At 40.4% G+C, this 19,406-nt stretch overlaps 1 protein-coding gene across 4 annotated transcripts in view; it reads right to left on the bottom strand.

Annotated features, from left to right (window-relative positions):
* UBXN8 (UBX domain protein 8) overlaps positions 1 to 19,406 on the bottom strand; it is a 56,873-nt gene that overhangs the window by 20,229 nt on the left and 17,238 nt on the right. For 3 of the 4 annotated variants that reach the window (XM_059384117.1, XM_059384119.1, XM_059384118.1), the window contains 2 exons: positions 17,490 to 17,564; positions 13,556 to 14,202 (listed from right to left, as the gene is read on the bottom strand). In XM_059384117.1, the coding sequence (XP_059240100.1) occupies positions 14,005 to 14,202; positions 17,490 to 17,564 (273 nt within the window). In that variant the 3' untranslated portion in view covers positions 13,556 to 14,004. Of the gene's footprint in view, positions 1 to 13,555; positions 14,203 to 17,489; positions 17,565 to 19,406 lie in introns of those variants that run through there. The other variant, XR_009401068.1, reaches the window with a different exon arrangement.

Genomic DNA, 19,406 nt, shown 5'->3' with positions numbered 1-19,406 from the left:
TCCTCTCACTCTCTCTGCCTGCCTCTCTGCCTACTTGTGATCTCTGTCAAATAAATAAATAAAATCTTTAAAAAGAAAAAGCCCAAAGCCAGCAGAAGGAAAAAAAAAAAATAAGATTAGATCAGAAATAAATGAAAGAGACTAAAAACACAATAGAATAGATCAATGAAACTGGGAGCAGTTCTTTGAAAAGATCAAGAAAATTAACAAACCTTTAGTGAGACTCATTAAAAAATGTGAGAGAACTCAAAATCAGAAATGAAAGAGGAGAAATAACAACTGACACCACAGACAAAAAATTATAAGAAAAAATGATGGGGACGCCTGGGTGGCTCAGTTGGTTAAGCAGCTGCCTTCGGCTCGGGTCATGATCCCAGCGTCCTGGGATCGAGTCCCACATCGGGCTCCTTGCTCAGCAGGGAGCCTGCTTCTCCCTCTGCCTCTGCCTGCCATTCTGTCTGCCTGTGCTCACTCTCTCTCCCTCTCTCTCTCTGATGAATAAATAAAATCTTTAAAAAAAAAAAAATGATGAAAAATGTATGTGCCAAAAAATTGGACAATCTAGTGGAAAGGAATAAGTTCCTAGAAACACAAAACCTTCCAAAACTGAATCAGGAAGAAATGGAAAATTTGAACAGACTGCTTATTAGCAGTGAAATTGACTCAGTAATCAAAAAAAAAAACTGCCAACAAACAAAAGGCCAGCATCAGATGGCTTCCCAGGTGAATTCTACCAGCATTTAAAGAAGACTTAATACCTCTTCTCAAACTATTCCAAAAAATACTAGAGAAAGGAAAGCTTCCAAATTCAGAGGACAGCATTACCCAGACACCAAAACCAGATAAAGACCTAAACAAAAAAAAAAAAAAAAAAAAAGAGAGAGAGAGAGAGAGAATGAACTACAGGCCAATATCTCTCCTGAACATAGATAGAAAAATCCTCAACAAAATATTAGGAAACTGCATTATACAATAAACATTCATAACAAACATCAAGAAAATCATTCACCACAATCAAGTGGATTTATTTATTTATTTATTTATTTATTACAGGGATGCAAGTGTGGCTCAGTATTCACAAATCAATCAACACAATACATTATATCAACAAGAGAAAGGATAAAAACCATAGGACCATTTCAATAAATGCAGAAAAAACATTCAACAAAGTACAACATCCATTTATGATAAAAACTCTTGACAAAATAGTTTTTAAAGGAAATATGCCTCTACATAATAAAGGCCATATATGAAAATCCCATAGCTAACATCATACTCAATGGGGAAAAACAGATTTTCCTCTAAGATCAGAAATAAGACAAGGATGTCCACTCTCACCACTTTTATTCAGTGTAGTACTGGAAGTCCTAGTCACAGTAATCAGACAAGTAAAAGGCATCCAAATTGGTAAGGAAATAAAACTTTCACTGTATGAAGATGACAAGATATTATATATAGAAAACCCTAGGGACTCCACAAAAAAACTACTAGAACTGATAAATGAATTCAGTAGGGTCACAGGATACAGCATTAATATACAGATGTCCACGGCAGGGGCACCTGGGTGGCTCAGGTGGTTAGCATCTGACTTTTGATCTTAACTCAGGTCTTGAGCTCAGGGTTGTGAGTTCAAGCCCCATGTTAGGGCATGCTGGGCATGGAGCCTACTTAAAAAGAAAAGAAAAGAAAAAAAAAAAAAAAAGAATCCACAGCCTTCCTATACACTAATAATGAAGTAACAGAGAAATTAAGAAAACAATCCCGGGGCGCCTGGGTGGCTCAGGTGGTTAAAGCCTCTGCCTTTGGCTCGGGTCGTGATCCCAGGGTCCTGGGATCGAACCCCGAGTCGGGCTCTCTGCTCTGCAGGGACCCTGCTTCCTCCTCTCTCTCTGCCGGCCTCTCTGCCTACTTGTGATCTCTATCAAATAAATAAATAAAATCTTAAAAAAAAAAAAAAGAAAGAAAACAATCCCATTTACAATTGCACCAAAAAGGATAAAATACACTGACCTCTACCTCTGAAACTAATATTACATTATATATTAATTGAATTTAAATTAAAAAATTTTTAAAATACTTAATGAACTTAGCCAAGGAGGTGAAGGGCCTGTATTCCAAAAATTATAAAACACTGATGAAAGAAATTAAAGATGACACAAATGGAAAATTATCTATACTCACGGATTGGGAGAATCAATATTGTTAAAATGTCCTTACTACCCAAAGCAATCTGTAAATTCAACATAATCCCCATCAAACTACCAACAGCATTTTTCACAGATCTCAAACAAATTACCATAAAATTTGTATGGAACCACAAAAGACCCCAAATAGGCAAATCAATCTTGAAAAAGCAACACAAAACTACAATTATCATAATCCCAGATTTCGAAGATACACTAATCAAAACAGGATGGTATTGACAAAAAACAGACACACAGATCAACAGAATAGAATACAGAGCCCAGAAATAAACCCATGCTTCTATAATCAGTTAACCTATGACAACCTATGACAGAAAAGGCTAGAATATACAATAGGAAAAAGGCAGTCTCTTCAACAAATGGTACTGGGAAAACTGGACAGCTACATACAAAAGTATGAAACTGAACCATTTCCTTACAGCATACACAAAAATAAGTTCAAAAAGAATTAAATACCTAAATATGAGACCTGAAACCATAAAATTCTTACAAGAAAACATAGGCAGTAATAACTTTGACATCAGCCATAAAAATATTTTTTTAGATAGGTCTCCCTTGGCAAGGGAAACAAAATCAAAAATAAACTATTGGGACTACACCAGAATAAAAATCTATTGCACAGTGAAGGAAACCATTAACAAGGCAAAAAGACAACCCACTGAATGGCAGAGGATATTTGCTAATGATATATCTGATAAGGAGTTAATATCTAAAATATATAAAGAACTTATACAACTCATTACCAAAAAAAGCAAATTAAAATTCAGCAGAGAATATAAATGGATGTTTTTCCAAGGAAAATACACAGATGGCCAACAAACACATGAAAAGATGTTCAATCATCACTTACTATCATGGAAATGCAAATCAAAACTACAATGAGTTACCAATCTTTTTTTTTTTAAGATTTTATTTATTTATTTGACAGAGAAAGAGATCACAAGTAGGCAGAGAGGAAGACAGAGAAAGAGGAAGACAGAGAAAGACAGCTGAGCAGAGAGCCCGATGCTGGTCTCGATCCCAGGACCCTGAGATCATGACCTGAGCTGAAAGCAGAGGCTTAACCCACTAAGCCACCCAGGCACCCCAGTGAGTTACCAGTCTTAAAACTTAAACCTGTAAGAATGGCTAAATTAAAAACACAATAAATAACAAGTGTTGGCAAGGATGTGAAGAGAAAGGAACTGATGGGAATGCAAGCTAGTATAGCCATTATGAAAAAAAGTGTGACGATTCCTCAAAAAATTAAAAATAGAATTTGATCTAATTTGATCTAATAATTCCACTACTGGGTATTTACCCAAAGAAAATGAAAACACTAATTTGAAAAGACATGTGCACCCCTCTGTTTACTGCAGCATTATTTATAATAGCCAAGACATGGAAGCAACCCAAGTACCCACTGGTAGATGAATGAATAAAGAAGATGTAGTAATACAAAATGGAATACTACTTGGCCATCAAAAAGAATGAAATCTTGCCATTTGCAACAATGTGGATAGATCAGAGGGTATAATGCTAATTGAAATAAATGGGTCAGAGAAAGACAAATATATGATTTGACTCATCTGTGGATTTTAAAAAACGAATGAACATACAAAGATTTCTTAAAGACAGAGAACAGACTAGTGGTTGCCAGAAGGGAGGTGGGTGAGGGGATGCGTGAAATATGCGAAGAGGATTAAGAGTACACTTATCTTGATGAGCACTAAGTAATATATGGAACTTACAAATCACTCCATTGTACACCTGAAACTAATATAACACTGTATGTTAATTATACTTGAAGGAAAAAGAATAAATGTTGGTGAGAATGTAGAGAAATTGGAGCCCTCTTACGACACTGGTATAAAGAACTGTAAAATGCTGCAGCCCCTTTGTGAAACTTGGCAGCTTCTTAAGCGTAAAATTACCTTATGACCCAACAATTCCATTCCTACATATCTACCCAAGAGAAACTAAAATACACGCTCACACAAAGATAAGTATGCCAATATTTACAGCAACATTAATTCTAATGGTCAAAAACTGGAGACAATCTGAATGTCCATCAACTGCTGAACGGATAGGCAGAAATGTTAGATTCATACAATGGTAACGTACCACCAGTTGGAAACGTATTACAATATGGATGAACTTCACAACACGCTGGTGACATGACAAACTACATATTATGATTCCATTTATATGAAATGTCCAGAAAAGATAAATTCCGGGACAGAAGTAGATGAGTGGTTGCCTTGGGCTGGCCAGTGGGAATGGGAAGCAACTAAATAGGCAAGAGAGATCTTATTGGAACAATGGAAATGTTCTAAAACTGATCTATGGTCATGGTTGTTTATTGGGTAAATTTTTTTTTAAAGATTTTTTAATTTATTTATTTGACAGACAGATCACAAGTAGGCAGAGAGGCAGGCAAAGAGAGAGAGAGGAGGAAGCAGGCTCCCTGCTGAGCAGAGAGCCCGATGCGGGACTCAATCCCAGGACCCTGGGATCATGACCCGACCCGAAGGCAGAGGCTTTAACCCACTGAGCCACCCAGGTGCCCCTCATTGGGTAAATTTACTAAAAAAATTTTCTTTTTTTAAATTTTTAACTTTATTTTTACTTTTTCTTAATTTAAATTGAATTAACTAACATATAGTGTGTGTTTCAGAGATAGAATTCAGTGATTCATCAGTCCTCCATAATACACAGAGCCCATTCCATCACATGCCCTCCAATGTCCATCACCCAGTTACCCCATCCCCACCTTCCTCCAGCAACCGTCAGTTGATTTCCTATGATTAAGAGTCTCTGGGTGCCTGGGTGGCTCAGTTAAGCATCTGCCTTCAGTTGAGGTCATGATCTCAGGGTCCTGGGATCGAACCCCACCTCAGGTTCTCTGCTCAGTGGGGAGTCTGCTTCTCCCTCTCCTCTCTCTAGTCTCCCTCTCAATCTGTCTCAAATAAATAAATAAAATCCTGGGGCACCTGGGGGGCTCAGTGGGTTATACTTTAGTTATAAATTTCCCTATAAAGACTGGTTTGGTTGCATTGCACAAAGTTTATTGTGTTCTGCAAACAGTTTTACTAAGGTATAGTTTATATACAAAATTTTCCCATTTCAAGGGAACAATAAAAGATTTTTGGCTGGGTCATTCAGTAGAGTATGTGACTCTTGATCTTGGGGGTCCTGGGTTTGAGCCCATGTAAGTAAGTAAGTAAGAAATTACTTAAAATCTTACAAAAAACAAAAGATTTTTAAAAAGATTTTATTTATTTATTTGACAGAGACAGATCACAAGTAGGCAGAGAGGCAGGCGGGGGGTGGGGGGGGGGCAGCGCAAGCTCCCCATTGAGCAGAGAGCCTGAAGCGGGGTTTGATCCCAGGACCCTGAGATCATGACCTGAGCCAAACTAAATATTTGTATTGTAATAAAGGAAAATCTGGAAATTATGAGCCAAGTGTTTACTACTCCATAATTTTTTTTTTTTTAAAATTAGAGCAAATTTCAAAAGAAATAGAAGTTTCCAAAGAAAAGAACTAAAGTTGGCCCTTGAAGACCAATAAAATATAAAACAGAGGCAGGCACAAATGAAAGCATGAATTTATAAAATAAAAGATACAGAAGGGGAGAAAAGATACAGAAGGGGAAAAAGTAAGAAGGTCTATGAATAAGACTTGCCAATAAATTGAAAACAGAAGCAATGAGCAAATTACTAGAGTATCTTGACCTCATTGAACATTAAAAAAATCAAATGCAGTCTAAATACTTATCTTGGGGCACCTGGGTGGCTCAGTGGATTGAGCCTCTGCCTGAGGCTCAGGTCATGGTCTCAGGGTCCTGGCATTGGGCCCCGCATCAGACTTGCTGCTCGGCGAGGAGCCTGCTTCTCCCTCTCTCTCTGTCTGCCTCTCTGCCTACTTATCTCACCATTAAGGTGGTTGAATCACTCATTTAAATCTTAAAAAGAATACACTAAGTACCATTGTTCATAGCAGCATTATTCACAACAGCCAAAAGGTGTAAACCACCAAAATATCCATCAACAGACAAATGGATAGACAAAATGTAGTGTATACAGCCAGTGGAATATTATTCAGCCATGAAAAGGAAACTGATTCATTTTACAACATGGATGAACTTTAAAAACATGCTAGGTGCGATAAACCAGACACGGAAGGACAAATATAATCCCACTTAAATGAGATACTGAAAATTGGCAAATTCACACAGACACAAAATAGAACAGAGATTACCAGGCCTGGGGAAAAGGGAGGAGGCAGCGGGGAGATCATATTTAACGGGAACAGAGTTTGGGGCTGATTAAAACGTTCTGGAAATAGTGTTGCAGAATATTGTGAATATACTTTAAGCCACTGAAATGAATACTTTAAAGTGGTTCAAATGGTAACATTTGTTATATTTTACAATAAGACAATTTAGAATCAGCTTGTTGTATTCACACATGGAGGGGGAGAAAAAGGCTAGAGGGATTCTCACCAGGATCTACTGAGTCTCTATGACTTTGGAGAATAGACTTTTTTTTCCACCTTGTGTGTGTCAGCCTGTGAAGATGACATACACCTCCTTTAAGTCCTTAATTTCTCTCAACAATGTACTAATATTTGGTGAATTCTTGCCATATATTTGATTTTTTTTTCTTTGAGATTTTATTTATTGACTTGAGAGAGAGAGAGTGAGAGGGCAAGGACAGGGGTTCCAGGCAGAGGGACAAGCAGACTCCCTGCTGAGCAGGGAGCCCAACACGGCGCTCGATCCCAGGACCCTGAGACCACGACCTGAGCAGGGCAGACACTTAACTGACTGAGCCACTCAGGTGCCCTTGACTTGTATTTGATTTTAAAATGTTGTCAACGACCGCTTTCTTTCCATTTTACTTTCCAATTGTTTATTGATAATAGAAATAAGGGCTTTTAAAAATATATATATTGTGCCTGTATCTAGGAGCTATCCCAGTGGCACCTAATTCTTATACTTACTCACCAAAAATTATTTTGGGGGCATCTGAGTGGCTCGTTTGGTTAAGCGTCAGTCTCTTGATTTGGGCTCAGGTCGGGATCTCAGGGACGTGAGAGTAAGCCCCACATGAGACTCCGTGCTCTGTGCTCTCCGTCTGCTTGAGATTCTCCCTCTGCCTCTGCCACCCCCCTTCAGCGGCTCGCTCTCCCCGCCTTACTCCCTAAAAAATCACTTTGGATTTTTTGTTGTTCTAACAAAATCATGTTTTCTGTGAATACAAAGCTTATTTTTTCCTTCCTGAACTTTATGACTCTTTTAAGTTAAAAATTTTTTAAATAAACTCTAACCCCAACATAGAGCTCAAACTCACCACCCCAAGATCAAGAGTCACACCCTCTGCGCGCTGAGCCAGCCAGGTGCCCCTATGATTTTTCTTCTGTGTTTCTTATGGCATTACAGAAGAAAACCAGGGGGCGCCTGGGTGGCTCAGTGGGTTAAGCCGCTGCCTTCGGCTCAGGTCATGATCTCAGGGTCCTGGAATCGAGTCCCGCATCGGGCTCTCTGCTCAGCGGAGAGCCTGCTTCCCTCTCTCTCTCTCTGCCTGCCTCTCCATCTACTTGTGATTTCTCTCTGTCAAATAAATAAATAAAATCTTTAAAAAAAAAAAAAAAAGAGAGAGAAGAAAACCAGGATTCCATGTTAGCTGGAGGTTTGGGGAGGGGCTTGTTATTTATCTATTACCGCTGTTTCCATTAGACAGCATCTAATTGGGCATTATTTTTAATCCAATCAAACACTGTCTTTAACTGAGGTATTTAGGCCATTTAAATTTAATGAGATTATTGGTACGGTCAGGTTTAAATCTGTCATCTTACTTTTTTTTTTAAAGATTTATTTATTTGACAGAGACACAGAGAGAGAGGGAACACAAGCAGGGGGAGTGGGAGAGGGAGCAGCAGGATTCCTGCTGAGCAGGGCTCAATCCCAGGACCCTCCCACCACCATCATGACCTGAGCTGAAGACAGATGCTTAATGACTGAGCCATCCAGGCGCCTCTTTCTATTTGTTTTCTGTTTGTACCATATATTCTGTTTCTTTCATAATTTTTTTGGATTAAACATATTTTATTCCCTGTATCTCCTTAGTGCGTTATTAGCGATACTTCTTGGTTTTGTTACTTTAGGGTTGGTTGCTTTAAGACTCATCGGGTGGGGGCACCTGGGTGGCTCAGTGGGTTAAGCCGCTGCCTTCGGCTCGGGTCATGATCTCAGGGTCCTGGGATCGAGGCCCACATCGGGCTCTCTGCTCAGCGGGGAGCCTGCTTCCTCCTCTCTCTCTGCCTGCTTGTGATCTCTCTCTGTCAAATAAATAAATAAAATCTTAAAAAAAAAAAAAGACTCATGGGGTGGTATACCTGTTTAACTTAAGTCTCCCTTCAAATGATATTGCACCACTTTCTGTATAGAACAAGAACGTTTTACTAGAATACTTCCATTTATCCCCTCACACTTTGTGCTATTATTGTCATACATCTTCCTTTTACAAGCATTAAAAATCCCATCTAAAAAAAAATCCCATCTAACATTACTTTTGTTTAAACAGTAGATTATCACTTAAAGGGATTTATACAACAAGGAAAACCTTTTCTGTACTCACTCATGTAAATGGATACTATTTCTAATGCTCTTTATTCCTTTGTGTAAATTTGCACTTCCATGTGGTTTAATTTTTGTTCTGCCTTAAAGACTTACTTGAAAACTTCTTTAAAAAAAAAATTTTTTTTTAATTTATTTAGGAAAGAGCACAAGTGGGGTGAGGGACAGAGGGAGAAGCAAACACCCCCCTGAGCAGGAAGCCCAGTGCCAGCTGGATCCCAGCACCCTGGGACCATGACCTGAACCAACCACAGAGGCTTAGCCGACTGAGCCACCCAGGGCCCCTTCCATGTTCCATTTTGAAACTCGGTTTCAGTAGGCACAGAATTCTATGACAACTCCTGCTGGGAGCCCGCTTTCCTCACCTCCACTAACAGGGGGCTGCCTGCTATCACCTTGACCTCGGGGTAGGGGGTGGAGTGCCAGGTTTTTCTGGACGCCTGTCCCCCCCCCCCCCCCCACCAGCTTTCCGTCGCGCCCGCACACCTGTATCAGCGAGAGCGTCCTTCTCCATGCTCTTTCCCTGGGTGGCCCGTTGCCTGCAGCTGGTGGGCTTCTGGGCTTGGCAGGAGCGGGAGAGACGCCCCATGGTCCTAACCAGCCTCCATCTCGGGCAGGCCCTCTGGGCTTCGGCTTCGCAGTGAGGCTTTCTTAGCATTCCTGCTCCTCCCACCGGTGGCCGCCAAACTCGGCCTTTACCTGCGGTGGGTGGAGGCTGCTGGTTTTCCGCGCCTCCCCCAGCACCGGCAAACACCTGTCTGAGAGCGGCCGCTGCCCCTCCCCCAGCAACACAACTAGTTCGCGTCTACTCGTCCCCCAGGAACAATAAATCTTCCCCTGTGTCTCGAGAGCGGCAGGTCGCTTTTGCTTGTACTGCTTCTCCAGAAACAGTCAATCTTTGCCAATGTCCTGTGGTCACCTGCTGACCGGCCTTCAGTGGCTTAACACTTGGGGGAGAAGGATCCCCGCGAGCTCGCGGAGCTTTAGGCTGGCTTCTCGGCAGCCACCAGTCACCCCAGCTGCTGCCAGGAGGGCTCGCCCTGGTCTCCTGCGCCCCTCTTGCTCCCTCCCGTGAACACCTGGGGAAGGCTGGTGGGGAAGAGCTTTCCGCCGCGCGCAAACTCCGTGTCTGCAGCCCCAGGTCAGGACCCTGCAGTCACCCACACACCCACACCGAGAAGGTCCTTAAGGTGTAATGCTCTGCTGTCACCGTCTGGAATTCTTCCTTTTTTCCAGCAAGTTTTCGCACATTTCCATCTGGCGCTAAAACCCACAGATTCAACAGCCAGTCCCATCCAAAGCGATACAGAAGCGCACACCTGGTCTTTAAACACGTTTAATATTTTAGCTGGGCTTTTCCTCGCTGTTTGTAGAACACCCACAGGGCTCCACACTCAGCACGCAGCCAGCTAGAGATTCTCTTTCTCTGCCCCTCCGCTGCACTCTCCCTCTCTCTCTCTCTCTAATAAATCAATCTTTGAGACACCTGGGAGGCTCGCTGGGATCCTTCTCCCCCAAGTCTTCATCTACCACAGGATTAGAAAATGATAAATCTTTAGGGCTGCCTGGGTGGCTCAGTGGGTTAAGCCTCTGCCTTCAGCTCAGGTCATGATCTCAGGGTCCTGGGATAGAGCCCCGCATCGGGCTCTCTGCTAGGCAGGGAGCCTGCTCCTTCCTCTTTCTCTACTTGTGATCTCTGTCAAATAAATAAAATCTTAAAAAAAAAATAAAGAAAAAATGATAAATCTTTAAAAAAGAAAAACTAGTGAAGCATGAATAGAGATGAAGAATAATACAATTTGGGAGAATTCTCTAAAGATATTTGGCTTGTGTGCTAGAGAGAAACAGGTTACAGTGCACTCAGTCATTCTGACTGCCAGCCATGTTTCAATACTCAGAATATTCTGTGTGTAAGATCTAGGTCTTCTAAGTTTTTCAATTTTATTCCTCCACGGAAGTATATTACTAAAAACAATAACAAGCAGGCCAAGTAGAAATAGCATTCAAGTTAGTTTTCCCTGGGGCTATTTTTTTTTTAATCTAAAGCTATTTTAAGTCACAGCTTTCTCATATATCAGTTGACAAACTTACAACTCTGTCCTTTTTTAAAATCAGAAGCCTGTTGATATCATGGGAAACTATACAAAATTAGGAAGAGTATAACGTAACCCAATGTATCTTTCATTTACCTTTAATACTTATTTAGCTATATCCCCCACCTACTGTCCTCTCCCCATTATTTTTTGAAGCAAAATTTTACCAGAATTCCTCTGCCTACTTGTGATCTCTGTCAAATAAATAAATAAAATTAAAAAAAGAAAAATGTATCGCTATGCAAAGAAATGGCCTTAATGATTTTTGTGTTAGAAACTATGGGGACAGGAGGCAACTATTCCACAAATTTTAAGGACCATCTGTTAATTGCTAAAATTTTGTCTTTTTAAACAAGAACAAAGTTGTTTTTTAAGATTATTTATTTATTTATTTGACAGAGAGAGAAATCACAAGTAGGCAGAAGTAGGCAGAGAGGCAGACAGATAGAGAGGGAGAAGCAGGCTCCCTGCTGGGCAGAGAGCCTGATGTGGGGCTCGATCCCAAGACCCTGGGATCATGACCTGAGCCGAAGGCAGAGGCTTAACCCACTGAGCCACCCAGGTGCCCTGAACAAAGTTTTTTTTTTAAGATGTATTTATTTTAGGGGCACCTGGGTGGCTCATATGGTTAAGCATCTGCCTTCGGCTCAAGACATGATCCCAGAATCCTGGGATCAAGCCCCATGTCGGGCTCCCTGCTCAGCCGGGAACCTGCTTCTCCCTCTCCCCCTGCTTGTGCTTTCTCTGTCAAATAAATAAAATCTTTAAAAAAAAAAAAAAAAAAGATTTATTTATTTTAGTTGGGGGAGGGGCAGAGGGAGAGAGAGTCTCAAGCAGACTCCCTGCTGAGCATGGAGCCCAATACAGGGCTCGATCTCACAACCCTGAGATCATAACCCACACTGAAATTAAGATTCTGACACTTACTTGACTGAGGCACCCAAACGTCCCATATTTTTTTTTAATGATAATCATTTTCTGTAGTCTGTATCCTTGGATGTGGATGTGAGCAGACAACTGAAGACAGAACCTATGAAAGTCTGTGATCAGAACAGGTGAATATGGAAGCATCTGTTCATTTTCTTTTGTATTTCTATCTGCATTTGAGTCTATTTCAAAAAATATTGGACATTTACTGACTCTTCAGAAGGAACCCTAATTAAGACAAATTACCAGCCACAGAAACCAAGGAATCTATCCACAACAGTAAAAGTCATTCATCCTGAAGACATCTTTATACTGTTGGGGGAGGGACGCCTGGGTGGCTCAGTTGGTTAAGCAGCTGCCTTCGGCTCAGGTCATGATCCCAGCGTCCTGGGATCGAGTCCCGCATCGGGCTCCTTGCTTGGCAAGGAGCCTGCTTCTCCCTCTGCCTCTGCTGCCACTCTGCCTGCCTGTGCTCATGTGTGCTCTCTCTCTTTCTCTGGCAAATAAATAAATAAAATCTTAAAAAAAAAAAAGATTATACTGTTGGGGGAAATGTCCTTAATGTTTCTTGTACTAGTTTCTCTTGCCACATAACAAATATCCCCTCGTCAGAGTCAGCTACCACAATTCCTAAGTAGAAAAACTTCTTGGTAACTTTTACAATAATCAGTTTTTCCAAGGGGTCTAAACATTTGGGGTCCTTTTTTTTTTTTTTTTTTTTGCTTTTTTAATCAATTGTACATAAGTATAAAGTACAGCAGGACACACAGAAAACTAATTTTAGTCACATTTACTTCTGGATGTTGAGATTATGGGTGATTTTAATTTTGTTTTTATAACTTTGTGAAGTTTTGAATTCCTTTTATGATTAATTTAAAATATGAAACTTTTTCATTTTTTTCAATGTGGGATATTCCAGAGACAAAAAAAAAAAAAAAGAGGTTGAGACAGCTTATTATTTTCAAACATGTATTAAGCATCTACTATATACTAGGTACTTCTGGAGGAAAAGAAAGATATAATTCTTGCCTTTTTTTTTAAGATTTTATTTATTTATTTGACAGAGAGAGATTACAAGTAGGCAGAGAGGGAGGCAGAGAGAGGGGAAGGGAAGCAGGCCCCTGCTGAGCAGAGAGCCCAACGCGGGACTCGATCCCAGGACCCCGAGATCACGACCTGAGCCGAAGGCAGAGGCTTAACCCACTGAGCCACCCAGGCGCCCACAATTCTTGCTTTTAAGGAATTATGTATTTGGGGAAACAAAAATACAGCAATAATACAGTGTAATAAATTCTACACAAGAAGTAAAAGGAGCATTAAAGAGAGGCCAATACACACAGGAGTCAACTTAATTGACTCAACACACATAGGAAAAGAAAAAGTGAGAGACCATAACAAAGATCTTTTTATACCACACTTGTGAGTTGAACTTGGTATTACTCAAGTTCATGAATATAACACTGCAGGAAGATGAAATAAACTATCAGGAAGATGAAATAAACTATATATATATAGTTTATATATTCAAATAAACTATATATATATAGTTTATATAGTATATAACTTATAGGTTATATAGTATATATAAACTATATATATATAGTTTATTTCATCTTCCTGCAGTGTATATAGTATATATAGTTATAGTTAGTATATTTAGTTATAGTATATATATATAACTTATAGGTTATATAGTATATATAAACTATATATATATAGTTTATTTCATCTTCCTGCAGTGTATATATATATACCATAGGTCATATATATACATACACACACACACATTCCTACTTAATAGACTTTAGAGAGTCTGAATTGTGAGACGGTCAGAGTGGCAAGATGGACTGTAGAGGCAGAAAACAGACTCGTATGACTTTGTTTTTCAACATAATGATAAATGATGTCAGCTAGGAAAAATACAGATCATTGAGTATCTTACTGTAGACATTTTTATCTAGTCTTCATTTGGTACATGGTAAGATGGCACATTCTAAAAACTATTATATGCAGAGAGTAATCCTTTTCTAATCCTTTATGTCCACATGTTCCCAAGGACATCAACATTAAAGTGTTTCCCTTCTTGAGGTCAATCAAAGGATGGCATAATTTGAATGTGAATCCTTTATTGTCCTGCAAGGCCATGGCATCGCTGATTTTATGGGGAACAGGCAGTTCTCCTTTCTTCATTACTTGTCTGCTCGTTCTCTTCCACATTGAGTACAGTATCCACAGTTATTCCTATGTCCTGCAGGGACCAGCCTCCCCCCACTTCCAGAGGGCGTCTGGGAAAGGAAGTAGACAGGCTGTATTGGGATGTGTGGTACCCAATTTTCATCATCCAGTCAAATAAGACCTAAAGGATAAAAAGTTTAGCTATCAAATACTGTGCACAGTTGTGTCCCTCTAGAACATCATGATATTTTATAATTCTTCCACTGTGAAATCATGCCCCTCGGAGTAAAGAAACAGAACCATCTTACAGTTTAAAGGAAAATAATACGCCTAGAACTGAGAGATGCAAATTACCTTTAATACCTTTCCGAAGTTTCAGAGAAGACCTAGGGACTAAAAGCACCTACAGATAGCAGGGGCATTTAACAATTAGCAAAGCCCCAACCCTAGGAAATGGAAAGGCTATTCAATTAAAAATTATGAATAAAGGTTAGCACCTGCAAAAAATATATATATATATATATATTATTTCAATCAAAATCAAAGCCACTAGTCAAAAATCATTCAGGAACTTTGTCACCAGAGACATGTCCAGGCCCCAGTGACTACCTTATGATAGCTCAATTTCCAATGGGCTATTCCTATTAATTGAGAACATTTCTTGTTATGAAGATTTCCATAGTAACTGTTATGAAGATTTCCATAGTAACTTCCATTTCCTATTGCCTAAAAATGCCTGCCAAAGAACTGTTTGCTTTCTTCTTAGGAAGAAAGCTGGATACTAGAATGTTCTTGGGGTAAACTGGAGTATCAGTTACAGATAATCTCTGACTTTTCCTGCTAACTACCATCCAAGAACCTACTGATAGTTCATTCTTCTAGGTTATAAAGCTTCATAATCTTCCAGTATTTGGATACACTTTCATTCAACCAATCCCCATATAAACACCTATATCTTTGATCATTTGTCTTATTTTTTTTTAAAGATGTTTATTTATTTATTTGTCAGAGAGAGAGCATGAACAGGAAAAGCAATTAACCAAAAGATATATTTTAAAGATTATGAGGGGTGCCTAGGTGGGTTCAGTCAGTTAAGTGTCTGCCTTCGGCTCAGGCCATGATGCCGGGGTCCTGGGATCCGAGCCCCTCATCGGGCTCCTTGCTCAGCGGGGAGCCTGCTTCTCCTTCTCCTTCTGCTGCTCCCCATGCTTGTACTCTCTCACTAATCTCTCTCTGAGTCAAATAAGTGAATAAAATCTTTTAAAAAAGAAAAAAAAGATAATATGAGTAAATTATCCCATAGGAACAGTGGCCCAATTTGTATTCATAAGAAAAACTAATGAGATTCACTGTTTTTTCCACACACTGCCCAAAATTTTGTACTCTTTTTTTCCTTTTTTAAGATTTTATTATTTATTTGTCAGAGAAAGAGCAAAAGCACAGACAGCTGGAGGCAGAACAGGCAGAGGCAGAGGGAGAAGCAGTTTCCCTGCTGAGCAAATAGCCAGATGCGGGACTTGATCCCAGGACCCTGGGATCATGACCTGAGCCCAAGGCAGACGCTTAATGGACTGAGCCACACAGGCGTCTCAGTACTCTTCTTTTTATTTTTGACAATCTGATAGGTACAAAATTCTGTCCCAATTTATTTTGCACTTCTTTGATTCTAAGTGAGGCCTAACATTTTTATGTCACTTTTTTTTTCTTTAGGAAATCCTTCATTTTTTTTTTTTAAGATTTTATTTATTTGACAGACAGAATGAGAGAGATCACAAGTAGGCTGAGAGACAGGCAGAGAGAGGGGGGAAGCAGGCTCCCTGCTGAGCAGAGAGACTGATTCGGGGCTCATCCCAAGACCTTGGGATCATGACCTGGGCTGAAGACAGAGGCTTAACCTACTGAGCCACCCAGGCGCCCTCCTTCGTGTTTTTTTGGTTTTGTTTTTTTTTTTAAACTGTCATTCTACTGAGTTTACCTCTTCCTTGATTAGTATACTCCTATAAAGAAATGACTATCATATGTAGATATAAAATATTTTTTCCAAAGTTTTAACTTTCTGAATTTGTTCTTTTTCTTTTGGTAGTAAGATTTTATTTATTTCCTTGAGAGAGAGAAAGATCACAAGCTGTGGGGAAGGGCAGAGAGAAAGGAAGAAGCAGAATCCCCACTGAGCAGGTAGCCCCATGTGGGGCTCAATCCCAGGACCCTGAGATCATGACCTGAGCCAAAGGCAGACGCTTAACTGACTGAGCCACCCAGGTACTCCTGAACTTCTTCTTTATAGAATTTTGCATTTCTATGTAATCAAATCCATCAGCATTTTCCATTATAGTTCACAGCATGTTCGTCATAGAAGGCTAAATGCAACAATCATGACAGAAAACCATTTAGATATATTTCTAATACAATGCATAGTTAAGCACACTTAAAAATAGAAATACACCAAAATATTAGCAATTGGCCTTGGCATCAGACTGCAGATCAAGTCTTTTTTCTCTCTACTTTTCTGTTGTCCAAATTATTGCTAATGAACACAGCACTGTTTATGAGAAAAAATACTCTATTAGAACAAAAGGAAATGACCCCTAAAGAATGATCCGAAAATTACATATAAGCAATAGGGCGTAAGTTAATAACCCATCAAGTATAATGGGAACAAAGCTAAGACTGGCTGCTTGCTAGAGATTTGAGAGCATCGTTATCTACCCAGCTGTGAAAATGTAATTAACTAAAAAAAAAAAAAAAAAAAAAAACATTTAGGGGCACCTGGGTGCCTCAGTGGGTTAAAGCCTCTGCCTTCGGCTCAGGTCATGATCCCAGAGTCCTGGGATGGAGCGCCATGTCGGTCTCTCTGCTATGTGGGGAGCCTGCTTCCTCCTCTCTCTCTCTGCCAGCCTCTGCCTACTTGTGATCTCTCTTTGTCAAATAAATAAATAAAATCTTTTAAAAAACCAAACCAAAACAAAAAAGAACGGGATAAAAGGGGCACCCAGTGGCTCAGTTGGTTAAGTGGCTGCCTTCGGCTCAGGTCATGATCCCAGGGTGCTGGGATGGAGCCCTGCATTGGGCTCCCTGCTCAGCAGACAGTCCGCTTCTCCCCTCCCTCCGTCTCTGTCTCCCAGGTAGTGGTCTCACTCTCTCTCTGTCAAATAAATAAATAAGATCTTTAAAAAAAAAGAGAGAACTGGGGAAAAAAAAAAACGCAGAAATCACAGTTCAAAAAGATCCAGAATATGGTGAAAAAATAATGAATACTGTTATGCTGAAAATAAATAAAAAATAAATAAATTTAAAAAAAAATCCAGAATACCTAATTATCCAAATTTCTGCAACACCGAGTACATACAAATGCCCTTGACCATCCCTGAAGGGAAACCCAGACAAGAGAGTGGTACGGCCTCCCCCACTGCACGGGAGTAGACTTACCAAATTCAACAAAAATATTTCTCAAAATACAAATGGCCTCACCTGTGAACTGCAAGACTTAAAAAATCTTCTTCTCAGGACACTCCCACTTGGACATCGGAGGGCAACAGTAACTACCTGAGGAATAAAAATGTTCAAGTAAGAATTCCAATCTGCTGCTCTTCGCGGTTCCAAAATGGCTACTCCTATGACACGTCCCTAATTCTAAACAGCTTGTGGGGGGTTTTGTAGGCATTTAGCTCTGAGAGTAGTACGCCAACAAAAAGGTCCAGGTAAGGGGCGCCTGGGTGGCTCAGTGGGTTAAGCCGCTGCCTTCGGCTCAGGTCATGATCTCAGGGTCCTGGGATCGAGTCCCGCATCGGGCTCTTTGCTCGGCAGGGAGCCTGCTTCCCTCTCTCTCTCTGCCTGCCTCTCTGCCTAATTGTGATCTCTCTCTGTCAAATAAATAAATAAAATCTTAAAAAAAAAAAAAAAGGTCCAGATAAAAATCACTCTAAATATAAAAATGCCTCCTGAAATGGAAGAACATCTTCCTATTGACTGACATCAATGATGGCACCTTCCAGAGAGGACACCAGAAACTAGATGCTTCTGTCTAGATAATATCAAGGTTGCACAAGGGCTTCAAAATTCATCTACCAAACCAAGAAGGTCCAGTGGCACCTCAGAATCTAGAGGAGAAAAACACCGGACTGGAAGGAAACAAAAGTTCCCAAGTGACTCTATCATCGTAGGCTGTGCCCAGAGGAGTAGGTCCTAGTTGCAGGGATAGAGCTTCTGCTCCATCTGTTTTACGGATTGGGTTTCCACATCATTTCTTCCTGATTAAACAGTTAAATAGCTAAAAAGAGCCTGGAAACTGTTAGTTAATATTAAAAGTCATTTAGGGGCGCCTGGGTGGCTCAGTGGGTTAAAGCCTCTGCCTTCGGCTCAGGTCATGATCCCAGGGTCCTGGGATCGAGCCCCACATCGGGCTCTCTGCTCAGCAGGGAGCCTGCTTCCTCCTCTCTCTCTGTCTGTCTCTCTGCCTGTCAAATAAATAAATAAATCTTTAAAAAAATATATTAAAAGTCATTTAAAAAACAGATGAGGAAGTCATTTTTTCTCATGTTTATTAAATGGTAACTGTCAGGAAGCCCTTTTTTATTTTTTAAAGATTTTGTTGATTTATTTGACAGAAATCAAAAGTAGGCAGAGAGAGGCAGGCAGAGAGAAAGGGGAAAGCAGGCTCCCTGCTGAGCAGAGAGGCAGATGTGGGGCTTGATCCCAGGATCCTGAGATCAAGACCTGAGCTGAAAGCAGAGGCTTAACCCACTGAGCCACCCAGGTGCCCAGGAAACCCTTTTTAAAAAGATTTTATTTTGCAAGAGAGCAAGAGAGAAGGAGCACAAGCTGGGGGAGGGGCAGAGGGAGAAGCAGACTCCCTGATGAGCAGGCAGCTGACGTAGCACTGGATCCCAGGACCCTGAGATCACAATCAGAGCCCAGGGCACCCAAGTGCCGGTCCTCTCATTTTTAAATATTTACCATATTATTTAGAACTCTATGGATGGGGACGCCTGGGTGGCTCAGTTGGTTAAGCGGCTGCCTTAGGCTCAGGTCATGATCCCAGAGTCCTGGAATCGAATCCCACATAGGGCTCCTTGCTCGGTGGGGAGCCTGCTTCTCCTTCTGCCTCTGCCTGCCACTCTGCCTGCCTGTGCTCGCTCTCTCTCTGACAAATAAATAAAATCTCTAAAAAAAAAAAAAAAGAAAAGAAAAAATAATAAAGAACACTATAGATGGTTGTAATACTAAATAAATAACACTAAAAGAATCAAAATGTACTGCTTAAGAAAGAACTGGATTATGTTTCAGATCCCTTTCTCTATCAGAAACCCATGCAGTCTTTAGTTCTCTCAATTAGTCCATTCTGAAATGCAAGCAAGCTTTGGCCAGAACAGGAATTTCCTTATGGCC

The sequence above is a fragment of the Mustela nigripes genome, chromosome 18 (genome assembly GCF_022355385.1).
Source record: "Mustela nigripes isolate SB6536 chromosome 18, MUSNIG.SB6536, whole genome shotgun sequence".
NCBI lineage: Eukaryota > Metazoa > Chordata > Mammalia > Carnivora > Mustelidae > Mustela > Mustela nigripes.
The sequence above is the reverse complement of the archived record's forward strand: the minus strand, read 5'-3'. Positions and strand labels throughout refer to the sequence as shown.